This window comes from Acyrthosiphon pisum, chromosome A1 (genome assembly GCF_005508785.2).
Source record: "Acyrthosiphon pisum isolate AL4f chromosome A1, pea_aphid_22Mar2018_4r6ur, whole genome shotgun sequence".
NCBI classification, from domain to species: Eukaryota; Metazoa; Arthropoda; class Insecta; order Hemiptera; family Aphididae; genus Acyrthosiphon; species Acyrthosiphon pisum.
This window is the reverse complement of record NC_042494.1, coordinates 165,846,354-165,870,995: the sequence shown is the minus strand read 5'-3', so window position 1 is coordinate 165,870,995 and position 24,642 is coordinate 165,846,354. Positions and strand designations below refer to the sequence as shown.

General features: G+C 24.8%; 2 protein-coding genes across 9 annotated transcripts in view; one reads left to right on the top strand and one right to left on the bottom strand.

Annotated features, from left to right (window-relative positions):
- LOC100169268 (protein furry) overlaps nt 1-24,642 on the bottom strand; it is a 134,435-nt gene that overhangs the window by 83,246 nt on the left and 26,547 nt on the right. The gene's annotated exons all lie outside the window — the stretch shown is intronic.
- LOC100167215 (FMRFamide receptor) overlaps nt 4,532-24,642 on the top strand; it is a 31,067-nt gene continuing 10,956 nt past the window's right edge. Inside the window, exons 1-6 of one of the 3 annotated variants that reach the window (XM_029488793.1) lie at nt 4,532-4,736; nt 16,050-16,161; nt 16,663-16,900; nt 20,220-20,419; nt 20,704-21,031; nt 21,281-21,461. In XM_029488793.1, the coding sequence (XP_029344653.1) occupies nt 16,109-16,161; nt 16,663-16,900; nt 20,220-20,419; nt 20,704-21,031; nt 21,281-21,461 (1,000 nt within the window). In that variant the 5' untranslated portion in view covers nt 4,532-4,736; nt 16,050-16,108. Of the gene's footprint in view, nt 4,737-5,531; nt 5,977-15,889; nt 15,987-16,049; nt 16,162-16,662; nt 16,901-20,219; nt 20,420-20,703; nt 21,032-21,280; nt 21,462-24,642 lie in introns of those variants that run through there. The other 2 variants (XM_029488794.1, XM_029488795.1) reach the window with 2 other exon arrangements.

Genomic DNA, 24,642 nt, shown 5'->3' with positions numbered 1-24,642 from the left:
AAAAAATATACACTTTTTGAAATAATGAGTATTCAATGATAAAATAATCAACCGGTATAGAATAGAAAGAAGGGACGCTGATACCTATTAGAGCATTTTTGGACCATTCGATAAAAATAATATCAGCAGCTTGTCTTTTAAGCTAAAGTGAATATAAACCGATGAATTCCTGAATATACATATAACTGGATTCATTAGATATAGGTGTTTGTAACATAAGTCATTTATAAATGTACTTTGAACTTTTTCCAACTCTGTATTATAAGTGGACATATTTTGGGATCAAATTAGGGAACCAAATTCTAATGAAGATATCTAACCCTTTTTCAAAACAATGTTTTAGGGGAAATAATGTTTTTTAAACTTTGTGTTTCTGTTGACATAACCGAGCTTTTTAATAATACATGATATAAATTTATTAAAACACTCCAATCACCTGTGTCCAAAATTTGGCGCTTGCATACAATTATAAATTTAATAAAATGTCCAAAAAATCGAAATATTTTTATACTATAATTCAACACTGAAAGTCGTCTGAAACCGATAACTAGGTAAGTTAGTTTAAAAGCAGAATATTTATAGGTATAGATATAAAAATTGCTTATAGTATTAATAACACTCGTATAGTCAAGTCACATATTATTTTAAAACAAACGACTATATGATGATATAAGGTTCTAATACTAAATTGTTATTCAATGTTTAGTTTCAAAAATAAAATCATAATAAGTCATTAAATGGATTTTTACTTTTCAAGTACCTAGTTATCAGGAAATATTTATATTTTTCTTCGAAAGTATTTTACATGGAATCTATTTAACTATTCGTTTATAAAATAATATAATTTATATTAAATTTTATTTTGTACAAATATTTATTTTTAAATTTCAGAATTGTTTATAATTTAAATACCTTAAGTGTTTTGCATTAAAAACAATACAACGTTCTCATATTTATGATTTATGGTATGAAATACATAAAAAAATTAAATAAAAAGTAAGTATGGAGATTTAATGTTTAAACTTTAAAGGATAAAATATACAGTTTAAAGTTAATAATAATTTATTACACAGGGAAACTAAAAAAATAATATAGGTGTATTATAATATCTAATAGAAATACGTCATGGGGTCGATTGTATCGAATTTTATACATATTGTTGTATAAATTAATATTGTAATATCATAATGAATTAAGTGACAACTGGCAATGTTTAAACGATGGCATGGAATAATAGCACATCACTGCCTTACGATATTCTATTATGAAATATTAAGTGTTGTATAGTCAAATAAATTAAATATGTTGTACAATATTGATGGGTTAAAAATATTAAAACATTAATCGTTGTGGTTTAACACAGTAATAAAAAGAAAGAAAAAACAATAAATAATGATAATTATTTTACAGATGCGTTTAATAAATTATTGCTAATTTACAAAAATATATTTTATTAGTAAACAAGTATCATATTCTTGGCTATGACACAAAAATTAATATTAATTTCGAATTAATACAAAACATCTTAAATTAGAAAAAAGCAAAATAATAATTTTATTGTTAAAACAATAAAAGGCTTTTGATTTTATTATTTATTATTTTGATACTAATTTATAATTTACAGAAATTAAACATTAATCGAGCCGTTTTACATGTAATGTACTTTAGATGTGTAAAATTTAAAAATATTTTACTTAGAGCTCTAATAAATGTTAAAAATTTTCAACTCAATATTAAGTAGTTTTTTTCGCAATATCACCTTAAAATAATGGGAATTTTAAATTTTTTTATAGTTATAAAATGTAAGTTCAATATTTGAACAATCTTATTCGATAGGTACGTTGAAACTTTTTACTTTTGTAACACTTAAAGTTATAAAATTTAAAAGAAATTTAACTACTTGGTGAGAACTACAAATGTTTTAGTAAATTGAGACACCTTTAAAAAAAATAATACAATACATTTTGAATGAGAAAAATTCTGAAATCTAATTTGTATTAAATCAAAATTATGTAAGTATTTAACAGAAAAGTTAAAAATTAAATAAATATTATTTTATAAAAATTGTCATAAATTTAAGACAACATTTTCATCAACATTACCCTATGGCACTATTTTCAGTGATTATTATAAGAAAATTCTACGTAATGTTTACAAAAACCATTTCTTAATGAACAAGAAAAGGTAAAGTTCAACATGCAGCTAAGCCAATTCAAACAACCTAGAAAGACAGAATTAACATATTTGATTGTAAATTTTTTCGTAATTCAGAAAATTAAAATTGTTGATAACTTGAGATATTATTGTATTGGTTATTATTTATTAACTTTAGTATGTTATAACCGAAGCTATTTATCATTTTTGAAACTAGTTATTAAATATGGGTAAGTCAAAATTAGTAAATTGGTAAATTATGATAGTACCTAATATTGTAAAATTAGTACTTATACAATTTTTTTTTTTTTTTTATCAGACTATTTAGACTGAGGGAAATTTTTTCCATAGATATTTATTTTAATTATAAAATAATATATATACGACCATTATTGTGTATAATATTTAGTACTAAATACTAAGTAAATTATAACATATTCATTGCTCAATAATATTACATATCGTCATGACATATGTATTAAACAACTATACATATAGTTTTGATAGCTCGAACGCTCGGTATAAAAAGAACACTTATATTTTTTTTTAAAACGCCGTACAAATTAATACTATGTTATATTGTGCAGGCATAAAAACCCAAACACAGTTAATGGGCTACACAGTCCACATACATATTATATATGTCTCTGAACTCAGATGAATGTTAACAATGTATATACATGAATAACGTTAGATTATGATGTATGTTTAAAAAACAGAAAACGATATGAAAATGTATCTGAAATATTATTGAGTATAGATAAGATTTAATAATAGCAACCATATTTTCTTATACATATTATAAGATCTTACTAATATCAGAGTTATGTTACATAATATGTTAAAATTAAAATATATTATATTGATAAGACATACGATATCATAGGATATTAAAATAAAATATAAACAGAGTTTATTAAACACATATACCTACGAAAAATAATTGTGTTGAGAATTGTGATGAAATACTAAAAAAATTAAATCAACCTCCGCAGAATACAGCTGATATATATTTAAATACAGAATATAAATAATTTCAGTTTATTTTTCATTTGTTATAATAATAAAACGAATAATAATAAGCGTATATGTATTAAAAAATGTAATAGACGCGGTAATTTTAAACCGAAATTATTTATTTAACCTATAGTAATATATGTATATAGTATTTAATAGAGGCTGAATAGATTTATACGATCAAGTGGCCAAAAATGTAGATTTCGATTAATGGGAACTCATATTGAAATCAAATAGTGTCATTATTACTTTACTTCATTCTATACTTATGAATTTGAAATAACAATAAATCATTGCATTTATACCTAATGATTTTTCTATCAGTATTCCTTCTACTATAGAAGTGCTTATGGCATTTTTAAATTTGATGCACTCATTATATAATGCTAAACAAAACTTGACAGTAATGTTCAGGACAAAAAAAATGAAATAAAATATGTAGTATAAATAATAGCAATACAAACATACCTAGAATAAGGAAATTTTTCTTTATCCTAAATACATATTTATATGAAAAAGTAAATATAAATAATCGTCAGTACCATAAATGATTTGAGCCGAATAATTTAAATCAACTTCAATCAAACATAATACATAATATACAATAGGTTAAATAAATAATAAAATACTATTTTGATAAATTTTGCATCAAATGCATTTTTTATTTTAATATTTTAGTACCCAATATATTTATTGTATACTATATAAAACATTGCCTAACTCAATGTCAACTTCATCAGATATTATATCAAGTGCCGTACAATTCTTAGAACCTCCGTAACTCGTTAACTACCATGCAAAATATTTTGCTAAAATAAAATATTTCTAAATCTCAATCATAATACAAAATTGAATTTAAACTTCTATAATATAACACTGTTTAAGATAAAAAATACTTTATACTATAAACTTAAAACTAATAACTATACTCGGAGTTAATAAAAAAAAACCAAAACCACTAAATATATTTTTTTAAAACATCACTTAATACGAATAAACAAAATTGTTTATTAAACCACACAAAGTCTGTAACTAATTATAATCCTCACAATCTGCAGCTGTATGGAAGTAAAATAAAAACACTTTGTATTAAAAACGTTTCGAGTTCATGCTATCAAACCAAATGATAAGAAGTAATAATAAATATTTTCTAAAACGTGTTTATCTATTGTTTTCGGAGCCGATATGGATATTCATATATTATATTATTACAGTAATTAACATTGATTATGCCGTACATAATAAAATACAAAATAAATTATATGAATTTGTAATGTTATCTATAAAGGAATCTATAAAATGTGTCTTTTATACATTTATATGACACTTCCTAATAGTAGAGTACTAACCAAAGAAAAAACGAATCTATAAAACAAGAAGCGACACATACTTAGAAAAGTTGTTTTGTGATTGTTACTGCTAAACAACTAAAATGTATACAATTGTTCGGTATTATTTAGTTCAAAGTGAATTTAATAGCTAAATACATAAACAGCTACCATAATTTACTTTTGTGCATCATAAAGCAAAACAATACCTGTCGGAGTATCATGGTCTTTAAAAAGGTATATATTTTAATATACAGTTAGTATACAAAGTTTTATATTTTATATCAATAATCAATATAATATATTTACAAAATAATTCAGCTTACATATTATGACCTCGTTTTTAGACTCAAGAATTTTATTTTTCTAAAATATGTTTGATAATTATAATTATACTCATATTTTTTTAATTAGCTACCTTTTTTACAATTCAGTAAAACAAGTACATTAAATTATTTTCGAAGTGGAACTTTTTTCAACTAAAAAAAAAATTTTAAAAAATTATTATAGAAAAATATAAAACACGCGAAGCTCATAATTCAATTGGTTTCTTATTTATTTATACTTTTTTTTTTACTCCTATGGCATATTTTATTTCCATATACTATTTATTTAAACATTAAAATTATTATTAAAAAATAAAGAACAATATTTTCTTTAAAAATAATTATACATCAACATTTCGAGAAATACAATATGTTGGATATTTTTTTGAATTTTTTAAAAAAAGTAATATTTTTAAAATGAGATTGGTTTAGTTTTAATTATTAAACAATAAATAACGTATTCGTGAAAATAAACATTTAAGTTTAATTGATACGTCGTATTAAATATCCCTGCAAAAAAATACATTTTGTTTACGTTATTAATCGATTAAATTTATTTTGTTTTTTAAAACCTAACCAAACGTAAAGAGAAATCAAACAATGCAAATATGTGTTTCTTTTATTATATACTTTGTGATAAATATACAATATCATATAGGTACAATACGGTACATAATATTATATGCACATTGAAATTTTAAGATTTTTAAGACAGGTTATAAGTTTAAATATTTAATTCTTAAGCCTAAAATGCAGTCAATGGTGTAAATACTCGAAATACTTAAACTTAAAACGTAAATTAAGAAGAATACAAAAACGGAAAAGTACACCGTGGTTCATGGGCGCTGAACTTTCAACGGCGGTTGCCTATAACGAAGGACGTTTGAGCTTTCAGTTTCAGTAGCATTCCGTCATTTGTGCCGAGAGTAGCGACTCAGTTAATCATACACAAAAAACCTAATAGTGCAATATTGTAAGCGTTTTAGTTCAGTGATTTTATAAATGTGATTATTTACACAGTGATAAGAGGTACCTATATGTGAAGTCAAAAACTTGGATTATTAGAAAAGTCAAATATCTCCAAAATGAACTGACTCACGTTTTTTATAATATGCGAGTAAAAAAAAATGTGTATTCGTGTATGGATAAAGGTACTGTTGTTTTTGATTTTCTTATAATTAACATCGATATTGCAAGTACAATATAAAATATTACACTTATTTTAAATTTCAATATATTTTTCAAATATATTTTTTTTTTGTTTTTATGTTAAATCCATTGTTCTCAATTGATCAATTAATATAATAAACACAAAATAGTACAAACAATTTTTATACCATTTTTATATAATGTTCGATAGCAAATATTTAAAATTTAATAGTTAATAGTGAATAAAATAAAAAATACTATAAAAACTATAAAGTACAGTGATGCACCTTATCGTACTATATACCAATAATGGGCACATGAATGTATAATAGGAATAAACACATAAACAAACTATTTTAATAATGTGAAATTTTACGAAAGCATATAAGATCACATTTGACAATTCTATAAAATTGCATTTAATAATATCAAAACAATTATCTTATCATGAAATGACTAAGAATGTGTAGTTTTAAATTTGAAAGCAATGATATATCATTGTATTTAGAAAAAATTCTACTAAATAAATCATATTGCCTAAAGATTTTTTTTGCTCGTTATTTCCTAAAAACGGAAGGTGTAAGAAGGGTAGATACTATGACATTTTAAAACAGATTTCCTCCATCAAAGAATAAAATAATGAATAGTACTATTAAGTTAAATTTTAATCTGCAAGTTAGATTGACTATCTTCTTTCAAAAAAATTTTTAAAAAAAATATTCTTTAAATTCTTCAAATTCAAATTGGATAGAAAAAGATACGATTTATGGAACATATAAGTTAAATTACTGTTTTGATTGGTCTAACGTAGAGTAATGCCACGATTTCATAAATAATGCTTTTTAGTATAGCTCGGTTTACCAGTTTATTTACGATGGTTAGTCAGACTAAATATTCAATAAATTCATAGATTAAAATATCTTTGAAGTTTAAGTCAGACTAAAGAATATTAAAATGTATCAAACGTGAAATTTTAAGAGTACCTAACCTTTTAAAAAGTTTAAGTTTGAATACCTAAAATCAGAAACTTTATGAAACAATAATTAATGTTTTTATATAAATGATCGAAATTATTCGCCACCTAGTTGTACCAATAAGAAGTTACTAAAATAGATTGGAATTAAAATTTGAAGTTCCTTATTTCCAGGATTCAATTTTCTGCATAAATAAAAATAATAATCAACATACTATAAGAAAATGTTAAAAGGAAATATACACTAATTTATGGCAGTACCTATATGTATTAAAATTATTGAAAATTAGTGAATATTAAAAAAATTCGTCTTTAAAAAGTTATCAGCCATGTCCTATTTCCAATCTGATCTCACTACTTCTTATTAGACTTTCAGAGCACGTTTACTACTCGAAAAAGCGTATTCCGAAAAAAAACGTCATTGTAAAACCAATAGCTTTCTTGAGACTGCTCAGAATCTAAATTAAAACTTTATAAATAAAATAATAAGTAAAAAATACACATAACAAATAACAATTATTAATTGCAAAAAATCTAGATTAAATTAATTAGAAGAAATAATACCTATTGGCTATTATTTTTTTAACGGTTTAAAAAGAAAAAATGTAATATTAAATAATGAAAAAGTTATATTACAAACACAAAAGAATATGCATATCTCTAAGTAATTTATTACTTAATAAGTATCGATTTGAATTAAAACCTATCTATATTATTTTTACAAAGCAACAAATTATTAAAACTCTACTTATGCGATTACAATTTTTAGCACGTATTATTGATAGTCTTTTAAATTAAAAATCACTGAAAAACATTTAAAATCACAATAACGCATGCTCTGTTAGTTGCAACAATGTATAATCTGTAATCTATAACATTTATTGAATATTTGTATGGAAAAATAATTTATTAACAATTTATCTAATATAAAATATACTATAATTGAAAATTATTTTAGTAAACATGTTTGTTTTTTGTTAAAACCAGACAATCTCTCAAGAAGACTAAGGTTTAGGGTTCCTCTTCCGAGTAAAAAATAAACTCCGTGTTTATCGTTTAAATCAAATATATATTCAACTTACTCTGACGTTTAAGTATTTAAAATTATATATTATAATTTTAAGGGCACTATAGTGATATAATTTGTCTCTGCCATATACACATGTAGTATACCTAGTAAAAACGCTTGCCATATTTCATGCTGTATGATGTATGATAGTTGATTTAAGATAGGTATCTGTTATAAAAAATATTATCTGTCTTTCCAGAACTTTTTTTTAATAATTTTATTTTTAAGACGACATACACCTGCATTTTAAGGAATATTTGATTCAGGCAATTTTAATGAAAATTTAAAATTTAAAATACATTTAAATTCTAATTCATAACAACTAACAAGTGGCGCCAAGTTAGTACCATTGCTGGATGTTGCGAGATTCGAGATTAGGTTTTAGTATATAAAAAAAGCGGAATCCAGCGAAAAATAATCGCTTCACAGTTATATACAGTCATAGTAAGGAAACCAAATTTATACACCATAAACAAGATGATATTTGTTGTGCCTTAACGTTTATATTTTTTTAATATCATTAATATAAAAATGTTATCATTGCTTAAAAATCTTTTATTTTTATGTTCTTCAAACTTAAATAACTTTTAGATTCTGAGCGGAGCGTTGAATTTATTGATTTTATAACGATATTTTTTTGTCACGTATACTGCTGTCATGTTTTTTTAATCATTGCCGTAGGTACTTAAAAATCACTGATTTGTTTATTTAAAAGTCTGGAATACATACACATTTCTCTGTGGAATACATACACATTTAATTCATAAATAATTAGCCTTATAGATTTGAAATTATCAACACGTTGTATATATTACCATTTTCTATACATGATATAATTTTAAAAATATCTTAAGTTTTTTAGGGCTTTATATAATATATATATGGGCGTACATCTGAAATGTTCGACTATTTTTTCGATTTCTGTGTGTTAAAATGTTTGTTTTTAACTGAAATAGTTATAAAATGTAATACGAAGTTCCTCAAAATGTATTCTTATAGCTATTACAAAATATATTAGGTACATGATTACAATTACGGAAATTACAGATGGGTGGCAACATGCAGTAGTGCCACCCGGCAGGTTGATTTGGCAGTAGGTACTAGAGATAGGCCAAACAATAAGACATGATGGCATATTATAATTTTTATTATATAATATATGCAACGTATGTAGTTCAACAAAGTGTACAGTATAGCTATGGAAAAATAAATCATTGTCTAGTGGTAATATGCATAAATATAATAAAATATTCTTATAGAAATAGAGTGTGGTGCGACACAGTGCACAGTGCACCCAGCTCAAAATCGTTTTTTGTACAATTTATTATTGAATTCAAATACACCACGTCCATTACAAATACCAGTTTCAATGACGAGGTACATGTACTTGGAAACCTACTTGCAACAGAGGGATATCCGCAAATTTTATATTCATGGTATCTACCTATCAAAACAAATAAAAATACTAGGTACCTACGACCTACCACAAAGAATTATGGTCTTCTGTATCTTGTATACCTTCATCTAAATTTGGTCTCTCAACTATAACTTTTATTGCCTGGATGGTTCCTTTTCACGCGAAAAGGTTTTCACAAACAATTTATGGGTGTGTTCCTAACCTAAGGTTTTATTAATATAAAATGGATACCTAGTGCTTAAAAAAAAAAAATAAAATACTTTAAGAGAACGCAGATAATATAGATATTGTTCACGATATTTTTTATTATATCTCGAGATAATTTAATAGTAACCATATAGTCAGTATAACAGTTTTACTATACATGTGTGTAAGATGGAGATGACTGTTTTGAATATTACGCCTTCGTAACCTACTGGCGTCAGTCCAAAATTTAAACATCACTAAACAAAACATAGTATTAGAATATACGTAGATACTTTCGAAAAAAATATTTAGTTCTTTATTACAAAATATGAACAACAGTAATACCATGATAGGATAGGTACACATATATTGATATATAATTTACTGATTGGAACTACTTATTTTAGATATACAATAATAGATTGATAGATATAAATATATTGTTAAGCCCTTTTTTAAAGTACCTAATAAAAGTTATCCAAAAGTTTTCCATAGGGTTGACAACCGATCATGTAAATTTATTTTCTTGCAAAACAAATTATAAACATAGAATCTTTATACTACAATACCATTGTATTAAATAAATAATGAAATATTGAACAAAATTTATGAATTAGGGATATAATGTGAATAATTGATCTAAAAAGTAAAAATCTTTAACATTCTAGACATTTAAAAAATTTAATAAGAAATACCAGGTAATAATTGGTTGAAAAACAATTAGAAATATACATTATTACATTATCATCTGAAAGACTAACACACCTATGAAACTTAATATAATATGCGCCAAAAAATGTCATAATAATCCATTTAATCGTAAAATACATTTAAAAATTATTATGAAACTATTATTTATACCATTGATTATAAATACTATTTATAACCAATGCTTATACTAGGGTACTTAATTTATTTGATTATCATTTATCAATAATATTTTAGATTCTGAGTGGAGTGATTTTATGACGATGTGTGTGTTTTTTTTTATGTAGGTATACACGATTTATGATACAAAAAGTGCTTTGCTTTTTAACTTCAATATCTTTTCTAATAAGAAAATTAAGTTAGTTGATACATTTTGGGAAGTCAAAATTAACAATTTTGAGTACCTACTTTTTAATAAATTAAAAAATAAAAAATTTTACGTAAAAGTGCTAAAACCAATATTTGACAAAATCGATTTTTTTAATTTGTAATAATTGAAAAATCCAATGACAGTAGATTCTTGTAATTTTCTTATTTTCTATAGGGTATACATTATCATACCTACATGGTATAATTTTCAAAATATTTTGAATATTTTTGAGCTATTTATAGCTATTTGATATTTAAATTTTTAGTTTTACTAAAAATATTGAGAAAATAAAAATGTGCGCTCTGTCAAAACATTTGGACATGTAATACACATATTTAATATGCATTTGAAATAACATATTTCTAGTTTGTTTTAAATCTGAAAATTTATATTACAAAAAGTATTTAGGCGCTAAGTTTATATATCTTGATAGAAACGTGTATGATAAAGTAACCATTGATTTTACTCCGTGATGAAATATTATACAAAATATTAAGTAACTCTTTTCGAGAACATTTTGGTAAAGAACACCAAACTTTATGTCACTTGAAAATAATCCAGAAACTCAAGTCAGTCGATTACTCAAAGTCATAACTAAACTTTTTAACGCATTCAAAAATGCTTAATAATACAATATACGATGATTTAATTCATGGAATAATATATCAATATACAAATATCTGCAACCATAAAACAGTGAGATTATTTTAATAATACATAAGTTATTATAATAAATGCTTAATTAAAGTAAAGAAATATTTTTGTATTTATTTCTACTATAGAATTATAAAATAACCTATTACCTAGGTGAAGTATACAACTTTAGATAAATTATATACAATTAAAATCAATCGCTGTGCTGTTAATATTTAATTTCATACCTACCACTTATTTGTATACGGATTATACTATTATATCAATTGAAACCAAAATAATTATTTATGTCTCTCATATATTGTATTATAGTCTAACTTAGATACGGAGATATATATGCGATGTTTAGTTGCCTAATATATATTTAACAAAACATGTTATACAACTTAATGAATGGAATTAGTTTTAATTGTTTAACATATTAGTGTAAATAATATTTATTAAGTAATAACAATGAGTACAATGGTACCTAATAACTAATAATAACAATTTTAGTAGGTAGTAAATAAGAAAAAATAGTTTCCGGAATACATAGCTATAAACGTCAACCATTGATTTTGGAATTAACCTTTAACCACCAGAATTTAAGTGAAGTGGTAAAAGTGGTTTTCAAATTTCAAACATTTTATTTTTTTAATTAAACGAGCATTTAGTTACTTTTCAAAGAAATAGTTCAAGTAAGCAATCAATTAATAAGTAATACTATTTCTTTAACTTAGATTTAACACAGCAATCTCAGTTTTCACAACTTTCGGCAGTTAAATATTTTCAAACTTGTGAGTTTGTAAAAGTTTTGGTTTTCAATAGGTACCTATACATTACCCTTGACTTATGCACCTTTATGTACCAAAAACTCTATCGATTGTATATACAATTCTATATTGAAGTTATACAACCTCATTGCAAAAATTAATTCGAGCATTAACTTGTCTCGTCCCGTCTCCCAGCACACCCCTACCACCCTTAAATCGAACACTGTATGTACTTTAAGCAAACTGTAAACAAATACAATGATAAAATCATGAAAGAAGTTGCACTGTTTATGTATTCCAAATGGAATATAATTTTAAATTAATTATATTTAATATTCATACATAGATAATTACTACAATAACAAATAACAATCACAATAAATACTGAAAAATTAAAAACTTAAACTATACTGCAAAATGAAAATTTTAATTTAAAGAAATCGAAAATGATCAAAATTCAAAACCTAACCATGTTTTGTATATCCCATGTTTTATTTCAACGCATTAAATATCAAGAAATATAACACATTTATATTTTTCGCATCAAACCTATAAATATAAAATAAATCAAACCTAGATATTCAGTAAAATAATTCATAAACGAGGATGATAGTATAAAATCGAAATCGACGTGAGTCTAAAATTAATGATTAATAGGGCTCGGATTTTGTAGCAAATGCTTCTTTTGAGGGAAGTGTGATAGAAAGATAATTCTTATATATAAATACGTTTTGAATCGTTCTAATTTTAATGAAGTAAACTTTTTTTTTGCTTTTTTCCACAAAATCTGTTTTTTATTGCTTTTCTCCCTATTTGGTTATTTTTTCTTGATTTTACATATTTGAAAACTTAGCTTATCTCTATGTATATTATACGTCTTGGACTATATTATTATTACCAGAAATTATAAAACCAGTAATACATATATGACTGATAAAATAACTGTCGCTATTGTGCCGAAATAGTTTTATCCACAATTATCTATAGTTGTATTTACGACTCAAAAAAAGGGAAAATTATCTGAATTATACCTACGTATTTTTATAGCGCGTTCTAATACTTTAGTTAGCCGGTAAATATCAATCGACAATCAGTGAGGTATAAACGTATAGTGTTCTAAATAATTTCTCTCATCGTAAAAATGCCAAAAGTTAAAAATTAAAAAAAATCGTAAGAGAATTCGGTGAAAATGTGCTTATGACTGACGGAAATATTATACTTTGTAAATTGTGTGAAGTCAAAATAAATTCGGATAAAAAATATAACGTTTTATATGTTTAATATGAGTTTTAATGAAAGTAACTTGACTAAATATATGGTTGTAAATTCCTTTTTTAATATTTAATTTTATGTGTAATTAAAATTTGCTTTTTTAGAATTAAATTAATAAATGCTTTTTTTGGCTACTTAAAATGCTTTTTTAAGGATTTATTTTGCTACAAAATCCGAGACCTAATGATTAATAGTATTAAGTTTTAATACCCAAAAGATGGCCTAGAATGTACCACTTTGATGTGATGTAGATGACAAGTGGGCCATTGTAATGAATTGGTTAAATTTGAATTCAATGATACATCATTGTGTACGAAATACGATTCTGAGCGGTGATGGTGTGTCAGCCTAGGATATTTTATATCATATTAATATTTAAATTAGTAATAATAGGTACAGGTAGATTGAATTCATGTTTGTGTTCGTATCCCTAGGTACCTATTACCTATCCTAAAGGCTAAAACTATAGGTGATGTTTTGGTTATTGTACGAACTAGTTATGAGGAACCTGGTATTAAATTGTCAAGCCTGAGCTATTAAAATTGAATATTTTATACATTTTCAACTACAAAACTATTTGCAAATGTTCATAATTTTGTCGAAATTTGAAGATTAAAATTTAATCAAGCATATATATCTTTAATATGTTTTAATAACTATTATAACACTCTAATATTACAATTTTAATTTTTTGACCAAATGAATAATTTTTTTATCGAAATTTATAGGAAAAAAAACCCAAGACTATCTTAATTATATATCTTTATTTCGTAAGGTATCATGAAGGTACCAAACAATTATTTTTTAAGTAAAAATATTTAAACTTTAAATGTTCGTATTCCCCCTCTCCCCGATTATTAAAAAAAGTTCAACGAATTTTCAATGTTGACCTCCCCAAATGTATTGACTAAATCCAATTTGTTACCAGAATCATCCATCGAAGTAGATGATCAGAGCATTTTTTTCTTCTAAAAAAGTGTTTCCGGACCAAAAAAAAAGCACATCATTGTAAAATCAATACATTACATCGCTACGCTCAGAATCTAAAATACTAAACATATTTTATTCACATGACAGAATAAATTTAATAACGGACACAACTACACAACTATGTTAGGTTTTAATAAGCATTTCAATTTTAATAATACTTAATTAAAAAGTATGATTCTGAGTACCAGTAATTTAAATGATAATGTACCTATAATATGAATCGTATTTCGTTAAAAAAATTTGATTTTAACATTTTCCAAACATTAATTTATAATTGATAATTTGAAAATAACAATTTCCTTGCATTTAACATGTCATGAAAATATATCATGGATGATATTGCAAAATAAAAAATAAATAAATAATCGAATAAAATATAATCGTGGGCTTGGAATGAATTATAATTATTTTCCAGCCGCTATTATATCATAACTTTAGATGACTTAAACACGTAAATTTTTTTCACATAAATACACATATCATTTATTAAAAATAATTCATAACACAAGAATACAAAACATTTAAAGGAAACTCCAAAAATATTTAAGTATTTATAAATTTAAACATGAAACACATATGGACAAACCACTGCAGCCGTACCATATTATATTGTATATGAGACCGAAAAGTTTGTAGCCTTAAAAGTTAAAACTAATTATAAAACCAGAATAGTTGAATTCCATTAAGTATAAAAATCAAATAATAAAATTGCACTGACAATTTGTTTTAATTTAATTAAATGTTTATTAGACCTCATCTAATTTGAGTTTTACTTTTAAATAATTCAAAGTACAGTACGTGAAAAGACTATGTATATGTATTATAATCTATAGTAGTACGTATAGTATCTTACAGTTCTGTAAAATAATTAATTTTGATAATTTTAAGAAAACAATACATACCGATTTTGTTTTTAAATTAAAGTTAATTTCTAAACATTATAAATAAAGTAAAAATGTATTATATAAATTTAATAATAAAGAAAATATACATAATTCAATGTATTACTAATTACAGTAAATATTCGTCGGATGTGTTGCGGTCCACTAGTCTTAACGACCAAATTAGTTATGTTCTTAATATTGACAGTTAACAATTTTGGCAAAAGTATTATGATTTCCATTCTAAAGTTAAATGTTAATCACAATTTTAAAGTTATTAATAAAAAAATTCGATTATAAATGTTTTTAAATACAGCTGCATTATATTTTATTCTTTACCGTACACGCTGTAAGGTACAAATATGTAATAAGAATTTTATTTGGCGTCCATGCGTGTCAGTTTCACGTGTTAGAATTTCGTCTGAAAATCGGTCTACAATTTAACTTTTAGTCTCAATGGAGTAAGTAGACAGATTCTAACCATTTATACAACATACTTCTCATTAGTTTCCCAGTTATTTCTACTCAGTTTAGTTACTTATAAGTTGTGTTAAATATTTTATCATCATTTAGGTACTTACTTATATCATCATTATAAATAAATTAAATAATTGTTTTAATATAAATAATAATGATTTCAATATCTTATAGGTACCATTATAACCTTTAGTAAATTATAATGTGATACAAACAGATTCAATATTACCAACGACACTAACTTACTAGTAGACGATAACTAAGTGCGTCTACAGATAATGATATTTAACCTTTCTATTTTGAATTTGTTTATACATTTTTTTCAGGGATTTAGAATTGAACGATTGTATTTCTACAAAAATAATTGAATATTAAGTCCTAAATAATGTCGACTGATATAAATGAAGATTTAGAAGACGAAATAAGCCTAACTGACAGGTAAGTTATATTAGTTACTGTTACAATAAAAATGTAATAAGTATATCTTAATATTGAAAAATAACTATACAAATATAAGTCACATTAAGTTAATACTAAAATATACTAATAAATAATGATACATTTCTTAATCCACAACAGTTTAAAGAAAAGAAAATATTGAAAATTTATTCTGTAATTCTGCTATTTATTTTTATATTGATACTTATATTATTTATTTTTAATTCTGAGCGGAGCAGAGCTTACAATGACGTATTTTATTTTTGTATGATGACATGTTTTTTTAGAAATAAATTTGCTCCAATCTTCAATATTGAGGGTGGTTTCTGGTAGATAATTTGATGTAGTTAGTATACTACAAGGGTAAAGGGTAAGGGTCAAAAGTAATATAAACAGTAACTTATTAGTTTATTAGTCAGTAATTAATATGAACTATGATCCTCATCATTTATCAAAACAGTTTTAAAAATGAATAACCAAACTACTTTATCTGCTTTCTAGGTTTGTAAAATACTATCCGTTGGCTGTTGTATGTCTCGGAAGCTTGGGAAATTGTATATCAGTGTTAGTGTTTTTCGGGACAAAATTACGAAAACAATCGTCATCATATTATTTATCTTCATTAGCAATCAGTGATACATTATTTTTATTAATACAACTGATGCCTGTACTATCGAAAGTTGGAATTGGGATATACCACATGCAAGGTTTTTGTCAATTTTTCGTCTACTTGGCCCAGGTAAAACAAATACTAAAAACAATAAATGGTTAACGTATTCTGTAAAACTGTTTGTACAAAATTCATTACGTTTTAAATCTTAAAAACGTAATCTAAATATATTAACTAAATTCTATAGGTATTAAATAAAATAATTGTAATTATACACACCGATAATCTATCTACAAAACTAAATAAGATACTCGTTAATTAATAATTATTATTTAAACAATATTTTATTTTATAATAAGGATTTTAATGATATATCAAAATAATATTATTTTAAGGGGAGTTTTTAGTACACCTAAAATAACATCTATAGTAAACCTGGTATTTAATCTTTAGAAATAGAAACTAAAACTTTCAAACTATATTATAACAATAAAACCGACATTAATATTTTTTGCAATTAATTTAACGTAAATATAAAACGAATACGGATTCTTAAAATATATTAAACATAAGTACATAATATACCTTTTACAGTTATCTTATTCAATTATAATGCATCGTTAAATTTATCAAATTTTAATGAAACCAAACACAACAATTGTTGTTTAAGTAAAAATAATATTAAGCAAGTGTGATTATGATTCATCACTAACTACATTATGAGTTGTACATAATCATCAAATATCACAACATCGACATCATTTTTAAGTAAGGCCTTTTTTGCAGTTGGGTATTTATTTATGTTTATATTAAAACAATGTAAATACTAAATATTTTAAAAGACGTCAATTATTGTTACATAATCGTATTATATTTTTTCAAATAATATTTTTTTCTAAGATAATTAAAAAATTTACTTTTTTATACACCGTGAATTTAATAATACTAATAGTAATTACATATAAAATGATAAATTCAAACTTCCAAACCATTTACTCAAAATGATATGGGTGTATTTGGAGTAAACACACTATTCTCTTTTACCTTAAACTCTCATCTTGCCCCGGGTTTCCTTAGTTCACGAACAGTATCAAATTTAGTATTTGATTTAAATAAATATTATGTGGTGTAACATATTAAAATGTATAAGCAGTCCCAAAATCACTGAGGGTTAGGTAAGTAAAAACACTTCAAATATAAGAATACTAATAATGTATCATAATACACATCAGAAGCTTTCAATTAACACACAATTTAAAAATAAGTAATCAAGTAAAAATATAGATTATTATAATAAATTATTAGCGATGCCATTTCATAAATTTCAAATATAATAATTATATAAATGATATATAGATGTTTTAAATTAGGCAGATTAAAAATAAAATAATACCACTTAAGCTAACTTTAAATTGTATGGATTTTTTGGAACACCAATTAATATTCAGATATTTTGAAGGTAATTAAAAAAGTAATTTTATAGTTATACACAAGGGGGTTCTTTTAACATATTACACACACTATTTCAAAAGTACAAACATTTAAAAAAATTTTATTTATAGGTAATGTAAGATTAGGTTAGTTATGTATTTCAAATTAAATTTTTTTGTGCTAGGTATTACTATATTCAATTTTAACCTTCTTAATTTGTTGATTATGCCATTATCCCCATTTGGTTTTTAAATTACTGCATAAATTTTAATTTTATAATCTTATAAACAAAAACATTTTTTTTTTAAACTGAGTAGGCAGTAACTATACAGTATGAGTATATAATTTGTGGCGTACCTTTGCGGCTACACTCGTGTTATCTATACTCTGTCTAGTGCCCATCGAGATAACACACCGTGGCCCGACAAAAATCAGTTCTTCTGTACATCCCTACACATGGGTGTCACGTGGGGATTCGCAGAATCGATGTGTTCTCTCGCTGAACAGAGTATACAGAGTATACATCTTAAGTGCTTAGTACAAACATTTATGATAAATTGCTACTATATTTGATAGTTATAAGTAGATATTTTCATATAAAAATTATTTTCGAGGTATTTAAAGGTTTTTGACTTTAAGTGTATTTTTAACGTATTTATTTAGGGCATTTTTTTTAGGTAATTTTTTTTAACCTTTTTCTAATAATATTACGAATAAAAATATTTAAACACACATATTGTACTAAAACAACAGTATGTATTCTGGTTTTTAAATAAAACAATTCAAACATTTATCTTGATTTCCGAATAAATTCTGAGTCAATTCCTGGGAATTTTTTTTTACATTTTTTAGAGTTTTAATGTTATATTTTAATATTTTTAAAGGGCATTTGAATCCGAGCCCTACAGTAATAACTAATAAATCTTTATTACCCCTGATTAAGAATTTTTAGGGCAAAATTCTAGATATATGATAAATGTGATACTTTTTAACTACTTTTCCTTACAAGTAATAACATCGAAAAATTGAACAAGATAATATTATAAAATTATATTTTATATAAGTTAAAAAAAAATCGGGTAACATTCTATTTACATTAGCGTAAAATCAAATAAATATAGATACAGTTAAGTTAAGATAAGATTATGTAAGTAATTAATTTCCATAGCATGATCGATGCTCACGATTTAAAGTAAATCAATTAAACGTCGTAATAAATAGTAACATAACTAGTGAAAAGCACTAATATCTGTCTCATGGATAACAATTCTTCTTCTTCAAAAATAACAGCCCGTAAACTTCTGATGAAGTAAATCTATCCCCTCAGGTGTGGAATTTTATTACAGCAATTCTAAGGCATTATCTTAAGTACAATGAAAAACCTATAAGAGTGCATGCAGTATTCAGACGATAATTAATCTACAGTTTAAAATAAGACGCGGTTGAATGAAAATAGAACTCCAACATAATATACTATATAATTCAATTTTATTACATAGGTACCTAGGTAATAAATAATATCATCAAATTCCAACCATTTAAACAATGACATATATGAATATATAATTGAAACTAATTTTATAAAAGATTTGGCGTTAATTTAATTTTATAAGATATTTTAAAACTTAACATCATATTACAACAATATTTTTTTTTAAGATACATATACGATGAAATATTTAAGATGTGTCTCAAAAAAAATTTCAAACACATCTTATATGTTAATTTTATTGATTCAGGTCTACTTCAATTTAGCAACAGAATCGTACCGTCTACATCTTAATTAAGAATAATTAATAATAAATAAATAAGTTCTAAATACCAGAAAAAATGATGAAATGCAAAAACACTATTCTCAGAGTTGAGTTTCAGACACAATTGTGGAACATGTTCATGGATTGAAAATATAAAAACTATACCAATAATAATATTAATTATAAGATTTTTTCATTTTTTCATTTTATCAATATACATTATAATTTATTAAACTAATTGTTTTTTTTATATATCTACTTAGATTTGCAGTTTTATTAGCGTGTGGCTAGTTGTGGTGTTTACATCAGAACGTTTTATTGCTGTTCGATATCCATTACACAGATCAGTGATATGCACAGTATACAGAGCTAAAATTGTACTTAGCATATTAATCACGTTTGCATTAATAGTACATATCCCGTATTTAGTGATTTCAGGACCTAACGACATAGTCTTAGCAAAGTAAGTATTGTTTAAATTCAAACATAATAAAAACGGAATGGATTAAATTAATTAAATTAACACTTTCTTCAAATTTTAAACCACAGTTCATAAAATAAATTTACCAGTCAATATAAAAATTTTAAACTTTTTTACGCTAAATATTTTTGGGGATAAGGAAAGCTCAAAAAGTTTTATTAGCACTATATAACATAAAATACATTTTTTGCATTGTCTAATGACTAATACTTAATAATATAAATAATGATTTGTTATAACATCCTAATTAATAATTTAACGTTTAGTAACTCAACAACGACAGAATGTAGTTTGAACTTTTCATGGTACGAATTATATACGTGGCTAAACTATGCAGACGTATTGATGAACATGATGATACCATTTTTCCTGATCGTAATATTCAATAGCATGATTTGTCAATCTGTGTGCCGGTTAGCTAGAATAAGACGAACTATGACACTTCACCCATCTAGAAGAAGACAATCTACATCACAAAACTCGCAACACACATCTCAAATAAAAGTCACAGAAATGCTTTTAGTCGTGTCTACAGTGTTTTTATGTCTTAATCTGCCATCATACGTATTCCGAGTATGGATGGTATGGGACACTGTGAGTATTACAGCTTTGTATATTTATTATTATTTATACATGCTTGATTTTTAACGACCATTTTTATAGATGGTTTAGAGACCATAAGACATTTATAATTTTTAAATAGCAAATATGCATAACTTATTATCAACGATGATAACAATTAAAAGAGATACAATATCTTTAAAATATCAATTGTTTTATTCAAACGCTGAATAATAATTATAAAAACATATTTTTTACAAAGTTATATTTCTTGATTTTTAGATAACATCGGCAAAGTACAAAACTATACAAGTCATTGCAAATCAAATGTACAACACACATTTTGGAATAAATTTCGTACTGTACTGTGTAAGTGGCCAAAATTTTCGAAGAGCTTTGGTTGAACTTTGGAATAAAAGAAGACATTCCAATAAAAGATTAAAGGAAACACAGGTTACAACAGGTGGGCATTATTTACGTCATAAAACTATTAAATAATTAATTAATTGCTATTATAATAATTATAAAGCAACTAACATTTTTTTGAAAAATGTGATAAATACGTTATCTTATAACTTAAAAAAATATAGGTTATAAGAAACTTTAAATAATAAACACATTATAATATGTACCTGCACTATATGTGATCTTACTAAACAGACTTTTAAGACTTAACAAGTATAAATACCAAATCGATAGTGATAATTCACAAAAAAAATTGAATTCGTTCACGTCCCCGTTCGGTGCTTAAAAAAGGAACTCGTTCACGTACACGTTCATATTTTTTTCGAATGAACACGTTCACGTACATTGAAAATACGAATGCGTACACGATACACAAATTATGAAACTAATTACTTTCACATTTTCACAATAAAGTAAGAGTCTTAAATATAGCAACAGATAATGGATTATTACAGTATTATAGGTACATCATTTTCGACAGAATATCAGCTATATTCTGACATATACGATTTAAAATAACGATAATAATTTAAAAAGTAAACAAGACAAAAGTGGTTATAAACACCTATACAAATACAACCAACGGTTAGAAATAAGTTCTTAGAAATTCTAAACCAATAGTATAAATATGAGAATAGGAAAAAGGTAAACATTAAAAGTTTTAAACGTAATAAAAGAAAAATAGTCAGGCTCAACAGACAAATTGGATTATTCATATAGAAGTAAGAAAATATACTTATATATAAACTTAAAAGAAACTAAAAATAAATCGTGAATTTTATTATTACTTACAGTAATTTTCATACATTTTTTTTTTAAATATGTAAAATAGTCAATCAATGATGAATGACAATATATTATTTTATTAATAAAAAAAAAAACGTCCTTAAATTATTTTTTTAAATTAATTTGTTGATCTCAATAATTTTATTAAATTTAATAGTATTTATGATTTTACAACACCCTTGTGAACTTGACAGCGCAACATTAGCAGACATCGATCCAATCAATCCAACAAATTTGTTGGTGGATTGTTGGACACTGTATGACCACTTACAACATTTGTTGGACATTATTTTCACCGGAATAAAAATTTCTAGTTGCGCTGCCAAGTTCACGCCAGCAGCGCAACTGTTTGTTGGGGCATGTTTTTTGTGCTAGACTCGTTCATCTACATTTGTTGGACGCTGTTGAACAACTTACAGAATTTGTTGGACATTATTGTGAAGCACAATTAGAAATTGGCCCACCGGTGAAAATATTGTCCAACAAATTCTGAAAGTTGTCCAACAATGTCCAACAATCACAAACAAATTTGTTGGATTGAATGGATCAATGTCTGCTAATGTTGAGCTGCCATTTTCACAGAGGTTTTTACAACATATAATAATATAATTTCTTAAATTTGTGATTAAAGATAGCTGAAGTATTTTCTATCATTTTCTTACACACGCGCAATATATTAATTCAGACGTGTTATATATTACCAACGTACTAGTTGATAAAGCAATATGAAGTCTGAAAGATGATTTGGATTTTTAGACAAGTCTAATTGAGATAGATTCTTACACATTTTTGATTTTTCGATTCAAACTTTTTTAAAAATAATAGCTTCAAACCCATGGCAACCATTTATAAACAAAAAATCCCATGGGAAATATCAAAATCCCTATTTGAACACCTCCCAGGGTAGTCCTCTCCCTCTTTAAATTAGCCTATCTTCTGCCTAGATGTCCAATCTATCTCTGTACTAAATGATCCCGTGCACTTCGTTGCCCTGCAACCATTAATTATTATTATAATAGCTTCAAAACCCATGGTTAGGTAACCAACCAAAGGACACAAACACAGACAGAAAAACATTCTATATCTCCTCCTGGGGTTGGTTGCCATGGTAATATGGATACACACACAGACGGAATTCTCAGAATAATATTTAAATGGTTACCATGGTAATATGGACAAATAGACACACAAACAAACAGGCAGACAGACATACATTCATTTTTATATATATAAGATATAGATTAGACTCAAATATCAATTGAAAAGAACATTGTGAAATGCTTAAATTAAGAGATGCTGGTTTGATATTAAATGATAGAACGTTGATAGATGAGTTTGTTTTATTTATTTTAAACTAAACTTTTCATTTATGGCAAAATTGCGGAAAATAATACAACTATTTTCTCATAGTTATTAACTATTAATTATAATAGTATTCTACGATTTGTATAAGTGAATATTTTATAGTTACGAATTTACGGTACAAAGCAGGAATAACAATGAATTATTTTATCAACTGAAAGTGGAATTTAGAACAATTTAAATACAATTACATATTGAGTAAAAGTATTTACTGACACATAAAAAAAAAAACGTAAAACTATTGTTCCGAACTAGAAATCAAATGTAGGTACTGCAAATTCTAAAATTGTTTCATATATTAGTCTTTTATACATAGAACAATATCAGCTTTACATGTTTTATATTTAAAGTAATATATTGTTTATTCGTAAAATGTAGATACAAACAGATCGGTCATAATATGTTTTCAGAACTTTCAAGCGCTTAAAATTAACATTTATAATTAGAAACCAATTAATGAATTTTATAAATTATTATAATTTCATTGAAAACACGCTTAGGTACCCTGAGAACATTAAGTGACTATTTTCGAGTAGGCATTCTATTTTATAATTATATTTTTGATGAGTTTAATAGAAAATATAGTATAATATTGGGACATTTTTAATGTTTGTGAAGATCAAATTTAAAAAAAAATGTATTTGTGTAAAAAAACTAATTTTATATTTCAAAATTCAAAATAAGAAATACGTCATATATTATATGTATATTATATTATATGTATATTATATTATATCTATACCCATTTCTTATAATTCATACTTCATACCTGAATGAAACACAAGTTATTTAGGAAGCCAGCCAATAAATGAGACGATGTGTATAGTATAGCAAATAAGGATATCCTTATCCATCAACTTTTTAGTATCGGTATATAATATTTTTTATGTTTACTCAGTACCTATAAAATTATAATATTAAAATATGTATATCCATGTGATTGGTCCCGTATTTTTATGCTAATAAGAATAAGAATAATAAGAATATCATATTTGAATAATTCCAATATATGTTACTCTTAAAAATTAACT